Source organism: Mustela putorius, unplaced genomic scaffold (assembly GCF_011764305.1).
Source record: "Mustela putorius furo isolate JIRA1106 unplaced genomic scaffold, ASM1176430v1.1 tig00003909_pilon_pilon_pilon, whole genome shotgun sequence".
Classification (NCBI taxonomy): domain Eukaryota; kingdom Metazoa; phylum Chordata; class Mammalia; order Carnivora; family Mustelidae; genus Mustela; species Mustela putorius.
This window is the reverse complement of record NW_025422057.1, coordinates 25,141,277-25,164,407: the sequence shown is the minus strand read 5'-3', so window position 1 is coordinate 25,164,407 and position 23,131 is coordinate 25,141,277. Positions and strand designations below refer to the sequence as shown.

The window sequence follows — 23,131 nt, the reverse complement described above, 5'->3', positions numbered from 1 at the left end:
GAGGAAGGGGAAGGGTCGGGTGTCAACAAGCAGGGAAGACTCCCTGGAGTGGGGGACAGGAGCATGACCTGGGGGCTTGAACAGCAGGGGCCAGAATGCCAGGAAAGCCTTGTAAGTTGAAAGAGAGAAGCCATTGCCCTTTGGTGCCCTCAGATCCCTGGATCCGTGAGGGGCAGGAACAGAGTCCCTGAGGCCTCCTCAGCTCTCTGTTAAGGCTCAGGTGGGCCCAAACCTGGCCCTACACCCTTGTGGGGTGGCACTGCCACCTAGGGGCTAATGGGAGGATGACAAATCCATCACGCAGGTCAGGAGGGGCCCATACTGACGGGGTGACAGCAGCCTAGAAAAGGGAGGCCTCTGGCCCTGGACCTTTAGTGAAACTTTCTCGATGTACTGAGTATACCTGGTTGGCTGTCGAAGCTGGGAGTGGTGGAGCAGATCTAGGCACAGTGTGGGAATCTTGCTCATCTGTTGGGGCTGGGACTCCAGCACAGAGCATGCCTGCCTTCCTGTCGTCTCTCCTGGGATAGTGCTCTGGTCCCTACAGAAGGACAGCCCAGCCCTGTTTACTGGTGTCCAGCAAAAGCTGGGGAGTGCCTGGGGCTCCAAGCTGAGGGGCCAGGCAGGCCTGCTGGATGTGGGTCTTTTGCCCCAAGGTCTGCATCCCTCTCTAAGCCTTGGCCATAGCCCAGAAGCTTCCTATAGGCAGGGAAGGGGGTATGGGGGTGGGGAGGAAGGGAAACTTGAGCATGGCTCTCACCAACAAAAGTGGCCTGCCTCCCCCCGCCCCTCCAGTGTCCTCAGAGGGGCCCGGGACCGTGCAGTTCATGCTGTGTTCTGGATGCAAAAGGTGCTTTTTGCCATGCAGCCAGATGGCTTTTCTGATGGCAGGGAGAATTAAGAGGTGATTCTGTTCAGTTAAAAAGGCCAAAAACTTTATTTAGTTTTCAGGGAAATACAAGATGTAAACATAAACAAAATACAAAACAAAACAACCCAAATCTTACAGTCTAGAAGCATGCCAAGACAGAATATTTTCTGCAGACCAAAGAGTCCCGTCAACAGGATAAAGGACACCTGGAAAGTGGCAGGCCAAGGGGTTACGTCCCATCCCCAAGGACACTGCATTCTTGTGATGAGAACAATTAAAAAAAAAAAAACCCCACTATTAAAAATATTAGAAACATGGAGATAGTTTAGCACCACCATTGATCCTGGAAATGTTTTAGCACTCAAATCGACTGCACTGAATTCACTGCCTTAACCTTTAGTTTCTCTGCTATGGGTAGAAGAGGGCACAGCCTCCTCTGGACCCTGCAGAGTCCACCAGGAGCTGTGAGGGGCTCAGTGGGCCCTGTGAAGGACTCCCCAAAGCTCTGGGGCCCCAGAGACACCCAACAGTTCATAGGCAACCACACGCTCCCCAAACCATACTCCAGGGACCTGCCACTCCCATCTTCACTCAGAAGTCACCTTCCCACAGACCTCTCAGGAACAGTCAGTGAAACCCTTTTCCTAGACTGTATCCCGGGTTTCAAGAAAACCTGTTGCAGAAAACAAGTTGCAGATCCAAGAATGGTGGCTCTGTTTACCCTTCTCTCTCCTAAGTAGGTGCTTCCGGAAAGGTGGCCTGGTGACAGGCCATGGAAACTGAAAGGGCCTGTCCATGCAGGAGTGTGTGTGGCCCCCCTCTCTTCTGAGTCACACCTGCGCAGCCAGCTCAGCAGACCAAGTTACCGCAGGTATCAGGAGAGATACTCCAGAATGACTGGTGTCAACAGAAAAAAAAATGAGGCAACTTCCCTCCCAGACATGCTTGGGGGTCATGGGTCATTACTGGACAACCCATTACGGTCAATGGGTTGTCCAATACTCTTGAACTCTAACCAGTTCAAGCAATTTAAGAGGCTAGCTCTGGATTAGACAAAGGGATGTGGGCAAAACCTGCTGGTAACCTGGGAGACGGAGGAATGTTCTGGAGCCAGAGCCTCCAGACTCAAAGACTGGTTTGTTGCTAGCAAGTTCCCATCTCCACTAAGTAAATGAGTGACTATTCATTACCAGCATACTGGTGATCCAGGTTGTAGCCCAGAAAGTAGCTATCTCCTCAGGTTGTCTGTTTCTCTGGCCAAATCTTAGGGCTTTTTCACCCTGCTCTGACTGGACCCTTGGAGGCTGAATCAGTAAATTCCCTCTGTACCTGCTGTCTTTCTCCTGAAACACTCAGAACTGACTTCTTCCTTCTTTTGAATAAAGACCAAACTCCAGACTCCAAATCCTCTCTCAGCCTTCTCACACTTTTCCCTTTCTGCCTAGAAGACATCCTCTTCTGGAAGCCACCTTCCCAGGAAGGGACGGTAAGCCCCAGCCAGTCCAAACATGCACACACTCCTCACTCCAACGTGACTCTCGCTTGCCTCCAACGTGCTCGAGCCCTCCTTCTGCCTTCGAACAATTCTCTTACACGCTTTCTCCCCATTCCTCTCGCCTCCTGAGGTCCAGCCCTTAGCCAGGGTGGAACTGGGAACAAAGGAGGGACCTTCACTTCAGAAACCCACTCTCTAAGGCCACTAAGTTCTAGGACTGGGATGGGAGGGGGGGCTGATTGTCAAGGTCAAGTGCAAACCCAAGATTAAAGAGATAGGATTGGGGAAAGGAGATCGCATGATAACCCCAACCTCACAGGCAGGTTTGGATCAAGGCCCTAGAATGTAGAGCCCTCTACTTGGTCTGCGAGCACCAGTGAGCCCAGCTTCTGGCTGTGGATCTAGGTGCGCAGGACAAAACAAGAGGGAAGCGAAAACCAATGAGGCTGCTTTTCCTGAAACAAGGCTGTAGGTCAGTAGCCCCATCCTGTCACTGTCTCTGGTTGCAGAACTTGAGAACCACCGAGGCTTCCTCAAATAGGGATCATGATTTAGGCCAAAAGCTCCGTTGGGTCAAGGGAAAAAGCACCCCACACCGCTCCCATGATGTGCTCAGCTGGGCCGTGCAGTCTGGTGTACTGACCTCACCTTGAGCACGTTCTCGCCCCCAGCAGCCTGACCACCCTCAGAAACAGGAACCGAGGGCCTCCCGCAGCGATGACAAGCACGGTGGCAGCGGACGGGCTCAGCCTGCTGGACAGCACGTCTGGAGGTGGTGACCCGGTTCAACCATCTCAGCGCATCCATACCCAGTGACTTCTCTCTTCCACAGCTTCATTTTGGAGCCCGGGATGATGGCCTAGGCTGCTTCTGCTAGATCTGTTAATGCCAGTGTGAAGTTTCCAACAAAATAATAAAATAATTACAAAAAAAAAAAAAAGACACATTGCACTCTCCAGCCAAAATTACGTGTGAATAATAACACACTTGCTGCCAGAAACTGCGAGTCCCATGGGGCCTGCCCAATGCCAAGGACTTATAAAATGGAGACAGCTTGCCCGGTATTTGTTCTCTAACCCCGTGTTATTTAGTTCAAGTGGGAAATTATCAACACACACACACACACACACACACACTCTCTCTCTCTCTCTCTCTCTCTCAACACACAGCCCTCAAAAAAATGAGGGAATTTCAATTCTTTAGCAATGTGGGTGATTCTCTTTCCAGAGAGCTCTGCATTGAGATTCTCAAAGTTGGGACATATAGATGTATATACTCCAAGGAGAGACACCCACACACGGGGGTACGGCCCCCCTCTGGGCACACAGATTCACGTTTGTACAGAAATTCACCAAACCGAGGGGTTGGAGCAGCAAGCATACAGTACTGGAGATGGAGGGCACAAGCCAGCAAGGACGTCCCTGGAGCCCTGAAGGGCAGAGCTCCAAGGGCTTGGACCCTGGACCCTTCCCATCCTGCTGCTTTCTCGACCTGCGCCAAGTGAGGAGGAGGCCGGCTTGGTGGCTGTTGGGGTAAGCTGTCCACAAAGACCTGAGTAGGCCCCTCGGATGCTTCCCTAAGGCCCTCTGGGAACTGTCAGGGTGTTAAGCAAGAGGCAGGGCTCCCTCCTCAGGCTGAAGTCATTGAGATGAATGGGTGGCCCAAGCTTAGCACCAGGCCTAGCCGCAGGCTTGTGGGAATCGGTGTCTCGCTGGGGTCTGTAGGGCTCAAGGCACCCACATCCCCGAAAAAGGATTTGGTTACATCTAGGGTTCCTGCCCATAAACCAAACTGAGGTTACGTAGTTTTAAAAAGACTCAAACATACATCAAAAGTATCATGGCCCACACATCAGAAGACTGGGGTGAGACAGGGCTGCTGGGAGTGATTTTTAAGACAGGTCTTTCTGGGCAGCTGGCTGAAAAGTAATGGAAATGCAAACAAGGAACTGTTCCTGGAGTCCTTTGCTCTGCTCCAAGGGCCAGAGCCCCGGGAGGTCAAGAGCCCCGAGCCACATCCCTGAATCCCTCCTAGGTGGAGAACACCCAACAGAAAAAGGGGCTGCCCTCTGCCAACTCGCGGGGGGCGGGGGGGATAGAGGAGGGTTAAGAGATCAACACCCAGAAGGTCACCTGTCTGCTCCACAGCCCCACGTCCTCCTACGGACACGCCGGGCCACTGAGCTCCCACCACCGTCCCAACAAGCCCTGGCAGCCCCCGGTAATATTGCACTTTTCCTGCCTCTCAGATTGTTTTCATTTTTGGTTGAGAATGCAAAGTATTCGGAAGGGTAGGGGAGGTGAGTAACCTTAAAGAAGTAATATATTAGTTAAATACAAAAAAAAATAGGAAAAGTAGGGGCTACTTTATCTTTTTCTTTTTTTCCTTAAAACAAACTACCAAACCAAGGTCTAAACTTAAATAGTTCTACGCCTACTCTGCAAATACTAGTAATATGAAAATAACACTCGACCGAAATTCCCTTGTCTTTCTTCCTTAGACGATAAAAGTAGTAACATGCCTTGCTGAGGAAAGCGATGGATATAAATACCAGTAAAATATGCTGCTCTAACATCTGAAAGTGATTAAAACGATTCTATATAATGCCTTCGTCAAGATGGAGAATCGAGAGTTAAGAAAGAGAAGCCTCTGGGGCCAGGCCAGGGGTGGAGGGCCGAGCCACAGCCAGGGGCAGACAGCACGCTCACCTCTGGGGCTGCCCGTTCCAGTCCCTCCTGCCACCCCCGGAGACCCCCGGCCCAGTGGGAACAGCTGTGGCAGGGCCAGGGACCCTGGCCAGGCCCGCTGCTTCAAAGTGGGAGAGAGATGAAGACATTTCCCCCCCCTTATAATGAAAGAAAAGGGTCTTTAAACTGAAAGAAAAAGCACCAAACGCTGCATCTTCAGGCATTATATAAAGCTCAGTAATGACCTCAGAAGGGCTCATTATGATTAAAGTTGCAGTATACAGCAATACAATGCCATCTCACATTTTCAATCACAACTAATGGGAAACTGGGTTTGGACACTGCTGAGATTTCATTTTTCTTTTTCCTTTTTTAGTCTGATCTGGTTTTCCTCCAGATGGGTCAGAGCCGCAGGCCCCTCGCTCCCTCCACCTGCTGCTGGTGGGACCCTCCAACATCACAAAGCAGCTCAGTAGCTCCAGGGAAAGGTCCTCTTGCCCTGGGTGGGGCTGGGAGTCCAGGGGCACGAGGCCTGGCGCTCGCTGGCCGTGTCCGAGAGGGATTGGCATGCACCCTTCTTGCTTCAAGTATTCATATTCTCTTTGGGTTTGCAGGATTTGTGCTGTGTTGTGAGTCAGGGGATGATGGTGGGGGGGGGCGGAGTGAGGTGTGAAGATGGGGCATGGCAATCCCTTTCCACTGCCCCAAATCTACACGCTGTCACCAGGTGGCAGCATCCCCCACTTCTCCTAGATGACAGAGCAGCTCCCAGCCATGCTGGATGTCACCATGTAAACATGCTGACCACACGATAAACTACAACGGGCCTGGGAAGGAGGGCGAGGATGGATGCGGTGGGGTGCTCTGCCATTAACTAGCTCCATGATTTCGGGAAAGTAATCTCCTGTTCTTGGGCTGCAGTAGCAGGAGGGAATGGGATGGAGTGACTGTCAAGGTCACGTTTAAGGACCATCGCTTAGAGCACTGGGGATCGAGGAGAGAGAGGGGAGCTCAGAGAATGTGGGCCTCGTGGGTGCTGGAGAGCCCCACGGGGCAGCGCAGTGAGGAAGGGCAGGCTCTGGGGAACACTGTGGTCCAGTCCCAACTGAGATGCTCTGTGCTTGGCAGATGCATCCTGCTCCTCCCCCTGGCCTGGCGGGCACGTTACTGGCTGAACTGGCTCAGTGGAGACGGTGGAGGAGCCAGGCCGCGGGGGCCCTCCCCCCGGAAGACGGCTACGCGGAAGGTCCTATCACCCAATAGTCACTCTACTTTTAAATTTTATTTTAAATAATCATAAATTACTTCTTCTTCTTTTAATAAATATGTGCTGCTTAAAAATGAGAAAAGTATATACTGCATCTTTAAGGAATGCACTTTGCTCTCTGGGTTTCTTCCCGTTCCACCTCAGTAAAGTGCATTAATTAACAAATAATGAACCACTTCTTTATCATTATTGTTCAAATAAGTCCAAATAATATTAATAGGAAGACACTAAACCACTACCATTAGTACTGCAACCTAGCAGATTAACTCAGTATCCTGCTCTATTTAATACTGTCCAGCAGAAGAAAAGAACTAATTTCAATTTTAAACAAACTCACAAAGCAAAAGGAAACCAAATCTCACCATGGCCCGTCAGCAAAGAACAGGCACGGTTTGCTGTAGCTGCCAGGCATCGGTGTACAGCGAGGGAGGAGCGCTGGGGAGGTCCCCAGGCGAGGCTTCCGGGGGCGGGGGCGCTGGGTAGGATACTGAAGGCACGGAACACGGGGTCCCGTGCTGACCTTCAGGCAACATACACTGCCTGGGTGGGGAGCAGGGGGAGAGGGAGGGCCTTTCCTCCTTTGTAGAGAACACCAACCCTTTGTCCGGGCCTCTGGCAGCTGAGCCGGTGGCCGCGAAGCCCGATCAGTCCACAATCAAAAGGCACGTGTGGAATTCCACTCCCAGCAAAGGGGGAGTCCTTGAGGGAAGCTGAGGCTTCCAGAGGGTCCCCTCCAAAACGTCAACGACTGAAAGACACAACCCACAGTTGACAGGGACTTTATTCTCTCCTCTTTTCACAGGGGGCACTGCCCCTTGGGGAGACTGGGTCAGCTCCCAGCCTGGGGGTCCTCCATCTTTTTGGATACCTGTGGCACTGTGTATGTGTGAGGGGGTGGCTGGCAGCGGCCGCCCAGTTGGGGCCCCCCTCAGCCCTCGGTGAGGGTGCTGGGTGCTGCTCCACAGTTCACAAGGAAGGGTTTTGGTCCTGCCCAGGTGGGAGAATGGACGCAGAAGGATGCTCACCCAGCAGCTTGAAAGCTGCCTTCTCTCCTGCACGCGCCCCTCCCCTCTCCTGGGGGGCGGGGTTCTGCCCCCACTGGGGCACCTGCTGCGTCAGGGAGCTGGGCCTTTCGTGCCCACGCCCTCCGGCAAACGCCATGCTTGGGTTCTGTCCGCAACAGTGGAAACCAAATGAAAGGACTTTGGCTTGTGAAGGGAGAGAAAGTGAAACGCAAACAAAACCAACAACCTCCCGGCAAGAGCACAACAGAAAAGCCACACCTGCTCCTCGTCCTGTCCCCCATAAGGCTGACCGCCCTTGGGCCCCCGAACAACCCCTAAAATAAGACCAAAACCCAAGGGCTGACATAGAAGCCCCAAATCAATAAACCTCTCCCAAAACATGCAAAAGAACTGCCCACCCAGAAACACCCAAAATAAAGTCTGTGCAGACGGTGTAGAAACTGACGGCTTTGCCCACCCTCTCTGGGAACTCTGGGGCTGCTGGTCCGACACGGATGGGGTGCCCCAGGCAAGGTCGACCCCCTTCTCAAGGCCAGGGACAGTGATGGGTAAGCAAGGTGGTCCTTGCTGGCACCTGCGGAACCGACATACACCGACAGGTGACGTGGCCCAGGAAGAGGCTGAGCTCCCAGGAGACACCTTCAAGCCCCAGTGCCACCCGAGGTGGGTGGCGGCAGTCCCGGGGAAACCAGCATAATTCACTAATACAGGTTTAGGACGATCCGAGGACGACCTCCAGTGGCGAGGTGCTAGCCACAGAAACCAGGCTGGGGTTGGGGGCAGGGGCAGGTCCCAGAGGCCCCCTCCAGATCCGCAGCCAAGGCACAATCGGAGTTTCCCACCTGGCCTGTCCCAAATGCCGCCGGGTCTGTTGGCCAAGTCACTGAGGTGCCCACACGGGGTTCAGCTTTCTTGCTTCTGGTCCCAGGCCTGGTGCACCTGTGCCCGCTGGCTTCCCTGCTCCGCGCGGGTCCCCGCCAGACCTTGCCTGCCAGCCAGCGGGGGACAGCCCGGAAGGGAGCACGGCAGAGCTCACGAATTCTGCAGGGTTTAACGTCCTCCCCCACCCCCTCCCACTTTCCCTTTCCCCTTTGTCTTCATCCCACCACTCATCCACACCCAGGCTGGATGGACCCCTGCCCCCCACCCACCACCATTAGTTCTTTTTCTCCAGGTAGTTGGAGGGCACCCAGCCTTTGAAGGGCTTTGCCCCATCCAGGATCTGGCAGTACCACCAGCCGTTGGGGTTCCTCTCCAGGACCTCCATGGACACACCCTCCTGGAAGCCCGCCGTCTCCTCGTCCCCCTCATAGTCCGCGATGGAGACATATACGTCTTTGAGGTTGTTGTGGATGAACTGGGACTTCTCGATGGGCTTGGGGCGCACGGGGGACACGGGGATGCCGTTGCGCTGGCCGGGCAGCAGGGGTGTGTCCGAGCCCTGGCTGGCAGCCCGTTCGGGCAGGCGGCCCTTGGCCTCTGCGGCGGCCGAGCGTGCGGTGCTGAAGGAGGAGTTCCGGCGGACGCCTCGGAGCCCGTCGGTGGCCGTGAGCGACTCATTCCTCCGCAGGGCACAGGACAGGTTGTTGTCCTTGGGGGGCGGGGACACGAACACCGACTGAGGCCTCACAGCCACCTGCCGCACACCGTTCCTCAGCTTCACTGCGCTGGCAGCGGAGGTCTTGCTGAACCCCCCAGGGGGCTTGGAGGGGATGGGCGGCGTGGCCCTCTTGTTCTGGTTGACGGTGTTCAACGCTTGGACCCGCTTCTCGATCTTCTCCAGGCTGTCGGACTTGCCCTCATGCTGCTTGTTTTTGGGGCTTACCGTGTCTGGCTCTTTGCCAGCGGGGTCGGGTTGCTCGTTCTCGCCGAGCACCAGATAGTGGGAAGGGGCCCAGCCCTCCAGCTCTCCAAACCTCACGTACCACCAGCCGCTTTCCAGCTTCTCGAGCACCTGGACCTCCACGCCTGCGGGGAAGCTGATCTCCGAGTCCTGGACTTTCTGGTAGGCACTACACGTTGTGTAGGAGGTGGCCTGCCCTTCCGGTCCCTTTTTGGTGGGACACGGGGGTGTGGCGGCTGGGGGGGTAATGAGGTCAGCAGAGCCTCTTCGGGACCCCTCACTGGAACCTTCAAAGGCCGCCTGGGGGGGCAGCTCTGAATCCTCGCTCTTTGAGCCCTTGAGACCCCCTCGGAGCTGTCCCGTGGGTCTCAGCTGACGCCGTAAAGTGCTGATGTCCATCTTCTCCTGACTCTGGGACTCTGCTCGGTTCAGGAACGGCTTGGGCCTGACTGACGGCTTGGCCCGGGCACACGAGGTCAGCCCCGCCTTCAGGTCGGCATCCCGCTTTGGCCCGACTGGGGGGGTGCCACGGATGCCTGCGTCCGAGGCGGAACGGGGCTTCAGGTCCCCGCTGTTCTTGGACAAGGAGGAGGAAGAGGAGGAGGAGGAACAGGTGGTGTTGATGGTGATGGAGGAGGAAGAGGCCGAGGAGTGGTTCTTTCCTAGTTCCGCCTGGGCATTCTTCTCCGCCTTGAGCTTCAGGAGGGAGGACGACTTGGGGGAGCCCGATCTGGGGGAGTTTTTCCTGGCCAGGGATAGAGGGGAGCCCCCCGGGGACTGGCTGTCCCGGGAGGAGCGTCTGGCTGACAGGGCGTCCTCCGCACACGGCCGGAAGCCTTCGTTCTCATAGATGGTCTCCTCCTCTGGCGCCACGTCCTCTGAAGAGCCGCCCACCCGAAAGCGGGCCCGCTGCAGCGAGGAGGCGGGTGAGGGCCTGTGGGCCTGGCTGGGCCGCCTGTCTCCTGAGCCGCTGTCCTCCGTGGGCTCCTCGCTCAGCTCTGGCTCTGAGTCGAAGCCGAAGGCGGGGATGTCATACTCAGGCTCCTCGTACTTGAGCTTCAGTGGGGAGTCCTGGCTCTCCGCAGAGCCCGCAGGGCCCTCCTCAGCCTCCTTGGGCTTGCTGGGGGGCGCAGGGGGGGGTACCTTGGGCCGGGTCAGCGTGCTCGTCCGGCGGCTCAGGTTGGGCTTCTTGCGCTTATCGATGTAGGATGCGGGGGCCCAGCCCTCCTTCTCACCGATCTGCACGTACCACCATCCGCCTGAGTTCTTATCGATGACCTGGGGGAGGGCAGAGCAGACCAGTGAGCCGGGACGATCGCTGGGCCCTACAGCCTGCCAGGCTAGGACGCAGGGTCTTCATTTCACAGCTGAGCCAAGTGAGCTGCTAAGCAAGTGACCCAGGGTAATACATGCTGGGCTGGAATTCAAACCCGGGTCCCTATCACCTCCTTCCACTGCCCCAGACCCTCTCCCCTGGTCCTCCAAGTCTCCATCACCACCCCTTTTCTTTTATTCATCCACAGACCCCTTTTCTCCCCCTAGACTATGTACTTAGAGGACCTACCGCTTCTGGTCCCTACAGAATCCAACTTGCAAAAGGCTCCATGGGTACACAAAAAAGGTTTTCCACTGCTCCTCATCCTATCCCCAGTACTGCTAGGTCCTCCATTGGTGAGCATAGAAAAGGGGTCTCAGGTCAGAAGAGAATGGGAAGATGCAGGTGAGCTGAACTGGGAAGTGGGGCCTGTGCCCAGAGCCACCCTGCACAGCTCCTCCCTCCTGTCCCTACTGCCTGTGGTCATTTCACTACATGTGGGGTCCCAATAAAATCCCACTGGCTGGAAGGATTTCTTTGGGTTAAATGATTTCCTGTGGGAGGGATGAGGGTCTTTTAGTCATTTCCATATTAGTATAAACTAGTTCAAGGAGCTTCATTCTTAACTACAATTTGAGATCAGCTAAAGGCCAGGAGTGCGATGCTGGTTGTGGTGCTGTATTTGGACTGGGGAACATAAAGGGAAGATAATTTGGGGTTGTGGGACACTCCTGGAGAAAGAGGTATTTGGGGGTTGGGGGGGAGCATGAAAAACTGGCACCAGGGCAAGAGGAGCAGGGAAGGCAGAGAGAGAGAGAGAGACTGCCGAAGGCAAGCTCTACTTGAGATCAGCCCCCTGTAGCCCCACCAGAGAGGAAAGACTTTTCTCTTTCCTTTGGTTCTATAGTCCTTCCTTTGCCCTGCCCACCCCATACTTAAAATTTAAATTTGGTAGATCTCAAGTATGATAGTTTGGTTAGATGGTGAGCTTTGGAGGCTCTCTTGGAAACCTAGGCACCACTGACAGAATGGCTTCTGCACGTTCCAAATTCAGTTCCAAATTCAAGACATGTGATTGAAAACATTCACACCGGGGACACCATCCCCACAGGCGGAGGCCGCCCGAGGGCTCTTGGGACAGTGGGTGGGTGGGGGGTCTTAATTGGATTTAACCGCATTACTACACAGAGTCACTCCAGAGAACTGACCCATATCACAGATCTCTGCCCCCTGCAAGGGCCACAAAGCAGAAGCTCCTAAATGCCAGGCTGGGGGGTGGGGGAGCACCACAGGGTCTGTTACCACCCTGGCAGAGACAAGTGAATCAAAGACCGGGGAGAGAAGTGACCATATCAAAGGCCAGAAGCGCCTGTGGTGTGGACGTGGCCAGAACCCAGGTCCTTAGTACTTCGGCTGCGTGGACCACAGTCTCCCAACAGCGGTACTTGCTAATGGGAGTTCTTCAGAATCTTGGCTCCCAAGGTGCTTCTAGGAGACAAAGTGTGCTGGGGCCCAGTAGGTCTGGGCAATGCTGCTATTCTAGTCCCCTCCTCTTAGAGGTGCACAGTGACATCCCTACAGCATAGGCTCTGATAAGTTCTGCAATGAAAACCATACAACTGGGTAGATTTTGTGTAACCCACTGTCCTTCAAACATACTCAGCCACAGAAGACCCTCGTGTCCAGGTGCCTCCATGACCAGCGCCCGCCGCCAGCTTTGGGAAATGCTGCTTTGAGGGAAGCGCTGGGTGGAGACAGGAGTCCTGGAGTCTGGCCCTGACCATGGCACAGAATGGCTTAAGGCCAATTTTTATCCCCACGGTCTTGCTTTTGTATCTTTCCTGCCCCCCACCCCCCTGCCATGTTGCCAGCCAGGCATAAATGGGAACCACAGCAGGTCTTTGAGCGGCATGACTTAAAACCCTCAGACTCACCTCCGCCTTCTGTCCGCCCCGAAAGCTGATGCCATCAGAGATACATGACTGGAATTCGGCAATGGTGTAATACTCCACCTCAACAGAAGGGGGCTCTGGCGGCTTCGGCAGCTGGAACCCCTAAGACAAGAAAGGGCTCAGTGAGCAAAAGCCACCTGAAGGGCAGCAGAGGCCGAACGTGGTGTGTCCAACCAGGCACAGGAACTCAGGCCTGAGAAAGGATCTGTTACCTGAGGCTCAGGCCATCTCCCCCAGGAGACTGTTCTCCTGAGCAGGCTTTCCACTAATACCAATGATTCATTTGAAACGCCTCAGAGCTTCAAAATGATCTTTAGTAACAGTAATTCTACCCCGACATCTCTGAGGTCCAGTTCATAAATGCTTCAATGGCCAAGTCCCCACAGTAAAATTAAAAATCAGAGAAGCCATTGTAACAAAGCCTGTGCCAAGTGCCCTGTGGGAAGAGAGTCACATCCTTAGATTGAGGAGAAGGGCTGCAGGGTGACATCTGGCATCTCTTTGGGGAGGTGGGAGGGGTGTAAGGGGGCGTGGAGATGGGTGAGGAGAGCCCATAGTGGGTCATCGCGATGATACCAAATGGCCAGGCAAGCACTGACTAAAACTGACCCTCTGTTCTGTGGGTAGGTTAGAATGTGCTGGACTGGTAACACTGATCCCAAGCATCATGGTCAACGACATTCAGAATTTGGCTGTGGCCATAGCTTCTGAGCCTTGTTCGTTTACTTTACGAACATTTTTTGCGCATCTTCTGGGTGCCAGACATTGGTCCAGGGCACCGAGCATTTAACAGTGAACCACGAGGACTGCCTCCTTGTCCCCATGAAGCAGACACCCCAGTTTCATCTGGTCTCTGCTCTCATCAAAACAGATTTCATGCCGCCCTATTACTTTCGGTAGGTCCCAGTATTATACAAAGGGGTTAAAGCAAAACAAACAAAAAGTGTGGGGGGAGGGCGAGCGGGAAGAGAGAGGGAAGCAGCTGTGGTGTAACAGGAAGACCTCAAAAGACCTCGGCCTTACAGTTGGACACATGTGGGCTCTCATCCCAGCTCGGCAACGCACCAGCTGTGTGGCCTTGGGCAAAGCCTGTGACCTCTCTGAGTCTCGATTTCCTTGTCTGTGAAATGGGTCATGAAGAGGAGGACTGAGCTATATACATAACTTCTGGTCCAGCCAAGGACACAGGAAGCACTCCACAAACAGAAGCCAGAGCTGACCGTTCCTTCTACAACACCTTCCTATGGCTTGGAACCTTCTGCATCCCTCACGGCTCGGCGTGTCCAAACCTTGCCAGTCACAGCCCAGCTGCCCTGGGTCATAGTGAGTGAAGGGCAGGAGAGAGCTGGTCTGAGGGACCGGGTGCAGTTCAGGCACTTGCCCTGCCCTGGTGTCGGGCCCTGCAGGCGTGTGCGTGAGTGGATGTGGCTCAGGCCCCGGCCTAGCCCTGAGCCCCGCCAGGTGGGGTTCAGCCGTGTCTGGCTGGGAACAGCAGCCCCGTGGCCGCAAGCCCCGCCTCAGGTCCATGTGGAAAGAATGACCCCATTCCTCCCCAAATCGAGTCTGCCTGAAAATAATCTGCTGAAGCTGAGAGACGGGAGGACAGGAGAAAGCACCATTTAGTCATGGAAAACTCAAGGGGACCATGACACAGGAGCTTCCCTGGGGCTTCTGGCTAGGGCAGGGGGTGGTCCCATCCCCATGGGACTAATCCTCAAAACCCACTTACTGATGACCCACTCTCCAGAGACGGCTGCTCTCCCCTCTCCAGGGCAGAGGTCACGATCATGGGGACCCTTGCCACTAAGCCCAGCAAGACTTCCGAGACCTTTCTCCACATGGTGTGGCAGGCTGTCCCTCTGAGAGCTGACACGGGAAACAGAAACCCTCACACACCACCCCACTTCCTCCTTCCCGCAGCCCTAGGCGATGGCTGCCACCGTCCCCATCACAGAGGTGAGGAAATTAAGCTTCGCAGAAGGTAACGGACTTGCCTTGGGTCTCGCTGTTCCCAAGTGTCAGAAGTGGACTATGAATCCACGCCCGGCAGGCTTGAAGCCCTTCTTTCCACTGCACCCCACTGCCCCCGAGGAGATTTCTCTGTACTAGAGCTCCCGGCCCGCCCAGCATCACCGCCACCTAAGCCCAGGACCCCGAGTATATATATCTGCTTCCCTGATGTCTGGACCCCGGGACCCCCACCTCCAGGAGCCAGGGATCCCAGCAAGTTGAGCCTCTCACTTTCGGCACACGCGAGTCCTGGCTATGTACCCCAACCGGAGGGTGCTCACTGGGCTGCTCTCCTCCTCCCCGACTCCGGCATCCACCGCAGCCATTGGCTACTCCTGCGCCAGGAAGGCGGAGCTGAAAGGCTTCCAGGCGCACATGGACAGCCGCCCCGTTTCCAGCCCCTGGCAGTGCCCTAGCCGGACACTCCCACTGGCCAGTCTAAATGTTTATGTCTGCCAGTGTAGTGGCTGCGATGCACTGACTTAGCTTTGGAGCGCAGTGGGTTTCTGAATATAAACTGTCCAGCGAGGGCCCTGGGATGGCTGAGATCCCCAGGCTTTCCTCTCTGCCCTGGCCCCACAAAGCTGGCAGCCCAGTAGGGCTCTGGAAAACCCCTGGACTGATGGGCACTGAAAGGAGACCGTCAACGAACTGGAGCCGACATGGCGCACCCCCGGAGGCGGCAAGAAAACAGGAGAAATTCAGTGCACGCACCAGGCTGGATTCTCTGCGAGGCGGGGGCCTTGTCCTTAGGTTCGGGGAGCCTAGAACAAGAAACATGGCTTCAGAAAGCCCAGCCAGATGATGGGCAACAAACCGTGCTGGACCCTGCCTTCCCCAGGTGCGACCCCCTCCCGATCCTGGGAAGTTCCTGGTTCTGTCCCACAGGCTGGAAGAACCTGTGCTCTCAGGCACTACAGTTTCTTCACCGGGAAAACCATGGATCTTTAAGCTTCCTTGGCCAGGTTTCCCGACACCCAGGGGATCCGCGAACCCTCTAAAATGATGTGTGTGTTTCAAAATGTACAGACACAGCGGCATTTTTCAGGGGAAAGGGTAAGTAGCTCCATCAGATTTTCAAAGTCAGGAGCAGAGACTGTGTCTGTTTTTCACTCACTGCCAAGTCCTTAGAAGCTGGCACGGTGCCAGGCAAGAGTGGGTGCCCTAGAAACACTTCCCGACTGACTGTCCAAAAGGTTTCAAGCACAAGAGCTCACTTAAAACCAAGTTCAGAACGTAACCGAAAAACAGCCTTCCTCCAGATTTTGAGGATGGCTGGACATAAACAGAAGCTGGTCTCTTATAACGGAGGAGAGTTTAACCTTGAACTCAAGATGCCGTTGAGCCAGAGAAGGGCAGAGATTGGGAGGGGGCCAGACAGCTGGGTTTCTTAAGGACGGGGATTGTCCTGAAGAATGCCCTCTCGGACTGCTCAGGGGGAGGTAAAGCCATTCCTTCCAAGTCTCTTCGGCTTCCAGTAACTGGCAGGAGGTGACCGGGAAGGAGGGAAGGCGGGCTAAGGCCGGGAAAGAGGTTCTACTGGCTGTCAGTCTGTCAAGCAGCCTTGCGCAGGGTGCGGGCCTATTTCCCAGCCTGGGGGATACCCTGGTCTGTAAGGTGGCCACTCCTGGCTCTCTCTTAGGGAAGGAGGGGCCACCACCAGCTCACGTACCCCTGTCACTGACCTTCAGTGCAAGGGTCGTGAGGAATGGCTTTGTCTGCTCACGATCCGCATGAAACAAGCCCACAGAGTGAGGCTAGGGTCAGGGTCAGTCTAGATCTCAGGAAGAAAATGGGATGGGGGTCCCTGCACCCTGTGACCACTTTCTACAAGAGCTGCGTGGGGAGGCCAGGGAGGCTCTTACTGATCTGGGCCCTCTGCGGGGCAATCCTGGCCACGGCTGGCGAGCCCTGGGCCAGCTTGGAGACGCTCCTCTCGGGGACGCCCAGGGCACTGCCATTGGAAGCATTACAGAGGATGGGCAGGCTGATCTCCTTCTTGGTGATAGGGGCCTCAGGGCCCTCGCTTTCGGCCGGCGGAGTCTCCTTATCCCCCGATGCCTTCTTGTTCAGCAGGTTGCTGATCTCCATGATGTTCCCGATGATCTCCACTGGGCCTGCCAGGTTTTTCTTGCGTGCAGGCAGGTCGTCCTTGGCCTTCTTCAGGTAAGAGGCTGGCGCCCAGCCCTCTTTGCCCAGGTACCTGTGGGGAGGGGTGGGACATGGCATCTCCCGAGCACTGCTGCCTGACCTCACACCCCAGGCTCCATCTGGTTCAGCCCAGCTGAGCCTTTTATATCATGTTCCCCGAGACACCTGGCAATGCCACTACTCTGGAGGGAAGTGGAACTGAGGGCAGGTGGCAAGGACACATAGAACACCAGTTCTTCCTCTCTGCCTCCTTGCTCGCTGCCTGATCTTTCTCAGTGTGGGTTCTCATGCTCTGCAAAGTCAGGCAAACGTAGGACCTCAGGATCAGAAGAGTCTTCGGATTCTGAGCTGCCCCAAAGGTAGACTTCACTGTGGCCTACTCCCTCACAGCAGAGAGGGCAGCTCTAGAGAGAAGACAAGAGCAGGTGTGAACGCCGTGCATTAGCTGGCTCGCCCCTGGAAAAGGGAAGTGATCAGAGAGGATGAAGCAGCAGCACAGGTAGGAGAAGGCGGGAGCCCCAAGTTCTGGCCTCTGGTCCCTTGAACAAGTCTCCACCCTGGAGCTCCATTTTTTTTCTCTTCTGCAAACTCTAGGGGTAGAGTAGCTGCAAAAATTTATCCAGAAAGATAGATATATTGAGACCAACTAGGAAGAGGCCTATAAAGAAGGATGACCCAGTGGATAAGATACCAGTGCTACTGCGGGGGTGATGGACAGATCAAGTTCACAGAACAAATCCAAAAACAGACTGATGCCAAAGGCAACATTTCAGGGATGCTCAGTCAGTGAAGTGTCTGCCTCTGGCTCAGGTCATGGTTGTCAGGGTCCTGGGATCAAGGCCCACAACAGGCTCCCTGCTCAGAGGGGAGTCTGTTTCTCCCTCTCCACCACCCCTCTGCCTACTGTGTGCTCTCTCTCTCTCTCACATATAAATAAGTAAAACCTTAAAAAAAACAAGAAAGGTAACATTGCAAACTAGTCGTAGGGATGGTATCAATAGTCCGATGGCATCATAGGTAGGGATGAGGTATCAATAACCCACTTGGAGATGACAGATTACCCAATTAGGAAAAGCAAGTTATGATCCTGGCCTCACACCGTAGAGCAAAATAAAAAATGCAAGTTGTGAATATTTGCTTTATCTTGGGGGTTGAGAAAATCTTTCTTAATAGGACTCCAAAAGCCAAAACCATAAATGGAATGACTAAAAGCACATGACTGGATAAAATGAAAACTTTTGGTATGGCAAAACAAAACAAAATGAGAACAAAATCAAACCCCATAAACAAGAGCAAAAGGCAAAATGACAGGGCTGACTTAATTTGAGGTGATCTGATGGCTTCCGAAAAGAAGCTTTTTCCCTTTTTCCCCAAGCCCATGAAGAGCTTACTTCCTGGTCCAGCAGCTGCTGGCCAATGCCCCTGAGTCTGGGTTGCAATGTCCCTGTCTGCTCCCGGGGATACATCTGGCTCTTTGGAATGATTCCTCCATGCCAGATGTCTGACAATTCCCCCTCTCCTGCCTCCCTGATCTGACCTTGTTCTTGGGTGTTCATTAGGTGAGAAAAAAAAGAATGTGGAAGCTAAAGTTTCTATCAGCATGTCTGAGCTTTGCTGGAAAGCTCAGGTAGGAGGTGGCTCCTTAGGTTCACACCACTGGAATGTATAGGCAGGCTCACCGGCCTGGCCCCACCCTTGTTTGGGGCTTAGAAGGCAGACATCAGTTACCAAATGGATGGAACTCAAGGGGCTGGCCTGGCTTCCCAATGGGTGCAGAGAGAAGCACAAAAATTTCAGGAGTGGTTGGGAACAGAAGATGTAAAGATGCCCTAGCTTACTTATGAGACAAGAACCAAGTCTCAGAAAAGCAAAACAAGGAGCAGAGGGCCACAGGCTAGCTGTGGGCAGGATCAGGCCCCAAACCTGGTGCTCCCACATTTCAGAGAAAAGAAGAAGAACCTGCTGGCTGTTGCCGGTGTTTTTCTACAAAAATACTAGGGAGAAGGGGAGTGGGGTCTCATGGGAGTGATGGTCAGGCCCGCGCCCGGAGTGCTCCCATTTCAAGCCGTGTTGTGTTCCTCTGGTGTTACATGGATAAAATTAGATTCTGGGCAGAGAGATGCAGGAGAATCAGGAGCGGCTGTGTGTGTCTGGGTCCAACTGTGCTCACATCTGCTTTCCAGCTCTGGAGCACGGAATGACTCCAGAAGGAAGCAAACTGGAGAAGGAGAGAGAGAGAGGGAGGGAGGGTATGTGTGTGTGAGGGGAGAAGGGAGAAGAAAGACAGGAAATGAGGATCAACAGAGCCTGGAATGGTGGGAAAGAGCCTATTTCAGGGGGTGTCTGGCAGCCTTTTTAAGGTGGACTCTTTTCAGGATGGTTTTCGGTGGAAGCTCACGCCAGCTAAAGACTTAGGCTACGGGAACAAGAGCTGGCAAGAAGAGATGGCTTGGGGTGACCTTACTGGTCATCTTAAGAAAGTCAAAAACCCCAGCAGCCTTGTAAATAACCCCCAGGCAAGTGGCTTAGCTTACCAGCCTGTCTTGGAATGTCTGCTGGCCTTCCCATGTTGATCTGTGGTTGCTGGATTTTGGGGCTGGGTCTAGTTTCTTAGAGAATGTCAAAGTCTAGGGGCAGCGGCTTTGGAAAACATGTGTCCAGGCCTATGGTCTTGTCTCAACCAACAGAGCAGAAAGGGACCCTTCAGCCCTCCTGACCAGTATGCATGGGGCCACGGGCAGGGGTGGTCACGTCTTGCCAGGTCACATTAAGGCTGATTCCCGTGAGGCCAATGACCTTCACCCTACCTGACAGCACAGCCCAATCTTGACACCACCATGGTCTGCCGTGGTCCGAGACACCATCTGATGAGTGCCCACGTCCTTTGGGTCAATCCTGTTCCCACTGTGGGACACAGCTCAGAGCACTCATCCTGCCCAGAGCAGGGCTGGGGTTCCTAGGTGCGAGGGGCTGAGAAAGTGGTCCCCAGAGCCCACAGATATGGAACTGTCTGAAACTGGGTAAAATCACTACAGCTAAGCTGCTTCCAAAGCACCCAAAAACATTTCCTGAGAATAAGGCCCCCCCCTGGGAGGGTGCTGGCTGGCCTCAGAGCCCCAGAGCAGAGGGGACTGGAGGGCATGACCTGGTAGGGAAGAAGTGAGTGAAGCCCAAAGGCTTGAGTGTGCTCCCAGGACTGCCAAGGAAGCCCCCCACTCCCCTCCCCACATTCCCAAATGGGTTTCTCAGCTGGGAAATGCAATTAGGCCCTGCAAGCGGTGAGGGGCAGGAGAAGTAGGAGGCCTCTGACCTGGGCCTGGGCTCAGGCCTCTGCCCTGGCTCTCACAGCCCGGTGAGCCAGCCCCGCAGAGGGGAACAACGTGGGTAGAGCTGGCATCTGGGGCCCCCCAGTGTTGAGCTGTGGGCACAGGGGCTGCCTGCCGGGACCTCAACAAGGCCTGCAGACGCCAGCGCTTCAGGTGGCCTGAGCTGTGTAGCATACCAGGCAGCCCAGGCCAGACACAGAAAACCAAATTTAGATGGGCCGGACCCTCTTGGCAGACGCCTGGGTCCGGGATCGCACCACCAGCTGCAGGTGGAGCCAGGACCCCTATGTCCCCCTGGCCACAACGCTCTCCACGTCAACCTGTGTCGCCTTGGCTGCCACCATCTCTGCTCTCCACGTCCCCGGAGAGAAGCCGCAGGACGAGCGCTCTGGTCGAGTCATGCAGCTGAAGCAGCCGAGCCTGGGCTCTGGGGGCACTCACCTGCCCATGGCCGCCCCACAGTTGGGGAGGGGGGCAGAGAAAGCTCTTTATTCTGCTGAGGCTCCTACCTGATGTACCACCAGCCCTCCAGATTCTTCCGGATCACTTCCACAGTGACACCCTTCTCAAAGCCAATCTCGTCCTTGCTTTGGCTGGTGTAAGGCTGCACAGTGACATACTTCTCCTCTGGGGGGAGCGAAGCAGGGAGGCATGGTTATCTGAGGCTGGAGTGCAGGCCCCTCATTCCTGTCTTCTCCCACCCCGGCCTGGCCCTGCTTAGCCGGAGCCTCACCACTGCTCCCAGTGTGTGCAGAAGCCAGCCAGGGCCTCAGGTGGCCTGGCCCTCCCCAGCCTCCCAGCCTGATAACAGCCACCAGGGTGCTGGCGCCCGGGTCCTCAGGGCTCCCAAAGCTCCCTGGGTGGAGGGCACAGCTAGCAGAACCTACTCCTCATGGGGCCTGAGCCAGTCAGTCCCTGGGATGTCTGGCAGCCCCCCGCCGGGGATGCGCTCCCCTTCTCTGAACATGCTACGCTCCCATCTGTGCCCCAGACTGGCTGAGGCCCTCTCCCACCTCCACCCCACAAGTCCTGCCTCTGTCTGACCTTCTGGCAGCTCTAGGGGCTCCTTGGTGAAGCCTCCTCTGACCACTAATCTGAACACCTCATCAGATCACTTTCCCCAGAGGACTATGGGGAACATGTGTTCTACGGGAATGGTGACCTGTGTTTATGACAAGCATTCAGTGGCCAAAGGATCAAAGGCAGCCCTGGGTACAGTTTCCCAGAGCGCCGAGCAGGCAGGCATGCTGAGCTGACCACATCGCTTGGCAACGCCTGTCTGGGGAGCTGCCCGCAGTGCACAGGAGCCTTGCTCAGGGTCGCCCCTGGTACTGGGAAGGATGCACCCTTTGGGAATTCAGGAAAAGCCTGGGGGGAAGGTGTGGGGACAGCCCTGGCTTCCTGGATCCCTTCGGCTTTTCTCCTGCAGGGGCCCCTTGCAGCCTCCGCCTGGGCCCTGGCTCAGGCTTCCAGGGAGGGGCTTCTCCGGGGACCCACAGCCGACTGGCCACAGAAACCCTACACCTGGGTGGGGAGCCTCCCCAGGGGAACGCTCACATCTCAGGAAGGAGCCCACATCCCCACCCTCACCATCTGGGAGAACGAGATGCTGAGCTAGACAGAACTGGCCCCCTGGCCACACCCTTTGAGCGCGTCATGCCGAATTCGGTCTGGGCTCCAAAGGGACTAGGCAGAGCATCGCCGAAGGGCAAGGCTATCAGAGCAGGGGCATTAAGTGGGAGGCTTTCCAGGAGCTCAAAATAGCAGGAGGCCGGGTTCTCAGATGCCTGTCCCCCTCCTCCCAGCTCCTGGACTCCTGGGCTGGACTCCGATGGGTGGCCTGGTCTGGGCCTCTGGCAGGAGTCAGGGAGGGGGGCAGCTGCCACCCCAACCCCCGGTGGCAGGAGGGCCATTGGTTCGCTACGGGTTCTCGGGGTCCGGTTTGTAGCTGGGTGCTGGGCCGAGGCGGCAGCTCCCTCTGGGGTGGATGTGGCTTCCCTGCCAGGCTGCAGGGGCCTAGCCGCATCTGAGAGGCCGCCCAAGGCAGAAGTAGGTGACGGCCTGTGGGAGCTTCCACTGCTCTTCAGCGTGCTCCGCGCAAGGTGAAGCTCTTCCCGAGGGCAGGCCTTTCTCACCATCCACTAACTCCTGGAAGCTTTCAGGAGTTCTGAGGAGAGCTGCCAAGACCGCCTGAGAACCTCGTCCAGCCAGATTCTGACTCGGGCCTCTGAGAAGTGCCGTGTTCTGCAGGCCAGCCCTTGGCGCTCCTGCCTGCTGCTGGTCGCGCTCCATCTTCCAGTGTGTCACGGTTAATCCTGGCTGGTGCCATGTCCAGAAGGGCAGTGCCAGGCCCCGAGGATCTAGGGTTCTGAGGTTAGGGTGAGGCGAGGCCTGGGCTTCACATTTTGCCTTTGTTCAGCTAGACTATTTTTAAAAGCCTGTGGTTCCAGCAGGAAGCCATCATTAAAGTTTTCCTAGGCAAAGTTGCTTTGCAGGGAAAAATTACAGTCCTCCTCTTAGGGAGATCAGAGGGGCCCTGTCCTGCTGCAGGGTGGTGAGCAGGGCCTCAAGCAGGACATGTGGGCTTGGGCTCCAGGGCTGTGAGGCCCGAGCAGCAGCCTCTGCAGCCTCCAGTGTGTTGGGGTGCTCAGGATAGAGCCCCAAGGGCCATGTAAGTGCCCCGCTGTCCCCTGGTCCTCTCCAGGAGGGCAGAGCCAGGCCCCTCCGTCTTACCCAGGGAAGCTGAGCGGCTCCTGCCAGAGGCCCCCTGCTAGTGGCCCTCACGCTGCCAAGAACACAGATGTCTGGGAGTTTGGAGTCCCAGAAAGAGGTCTGGCCAGCTCAGAGGTGTGTCCTGCCTTGTCACTGTGCAGGTTCCAGACGACGAGCATTCTGAGGGCAACTCTTCCAGTCGGTCTGGGCGGGGGCTGACTTCTCTGTCCAGGTTGGCTTAGATGGCGGAGGTGTGGCTTACCTCCATGTAGACACGTGCCATGCAGGCCTCAGGTTCCTAGCTCCCAGGTTTCCTTGAGGGAGCAAGAGAGCAGGCCCCCCTACTGGCCCAGAGCTTCAACCCCACCCGGGGGCGGGGAACCGGGATGGAGGATGTCCGGACAGACTGGAATGGTCTTGGGGTGGGGGCTGAGTCATTCAGAGGGCTTTGGGTCTCTAGAAGAGACTCTTAGGAAT

General features: G+C 55.6%; 1 protein-coding gene across 7 annotated transcripts in view; it reads right to left on the bottom strand.

The window, feature by feature from the left end:
• Positions 1–913: 913 nt before the first annotated feature.
• The window catches only part of SH3PXD2A (SH3 and PX domains 2A), a 231,916-nt gene continuing 209,698 nt past the window's right edge, over positions 914–23,131 (bottom strand). For all 7 annotated transcript variants that reach the window (XM_004749332.3, XM_004749334.3, XM_013054581.2 and 4 more), the window contains 5 exons: positions 20,452–20,569; positions 16,331–16,668; positions 15,180–15,229; positions 12,438–12,557; positions 914–10,466 (listed from right to left, as the gene is read on the bottom strand). In XM_004749332.3, the coding sequence (XP_004749389.1) occupies positions 8,502–10,466; positions 12,438–12,557; positions 15,180–15,229; positions 16,331–16,668; positions 20,452–20,569 (2,591 nt within the window). In that variant the 3' untranslated portion in view covers positions 914–8,501. The remainder of the gene's footprint in view (positions 10,467–12,437; positions 12,558–15,179; positions 15,230–16,330; positions 16,669–20,451; positions 20,570–23,131) is intronic.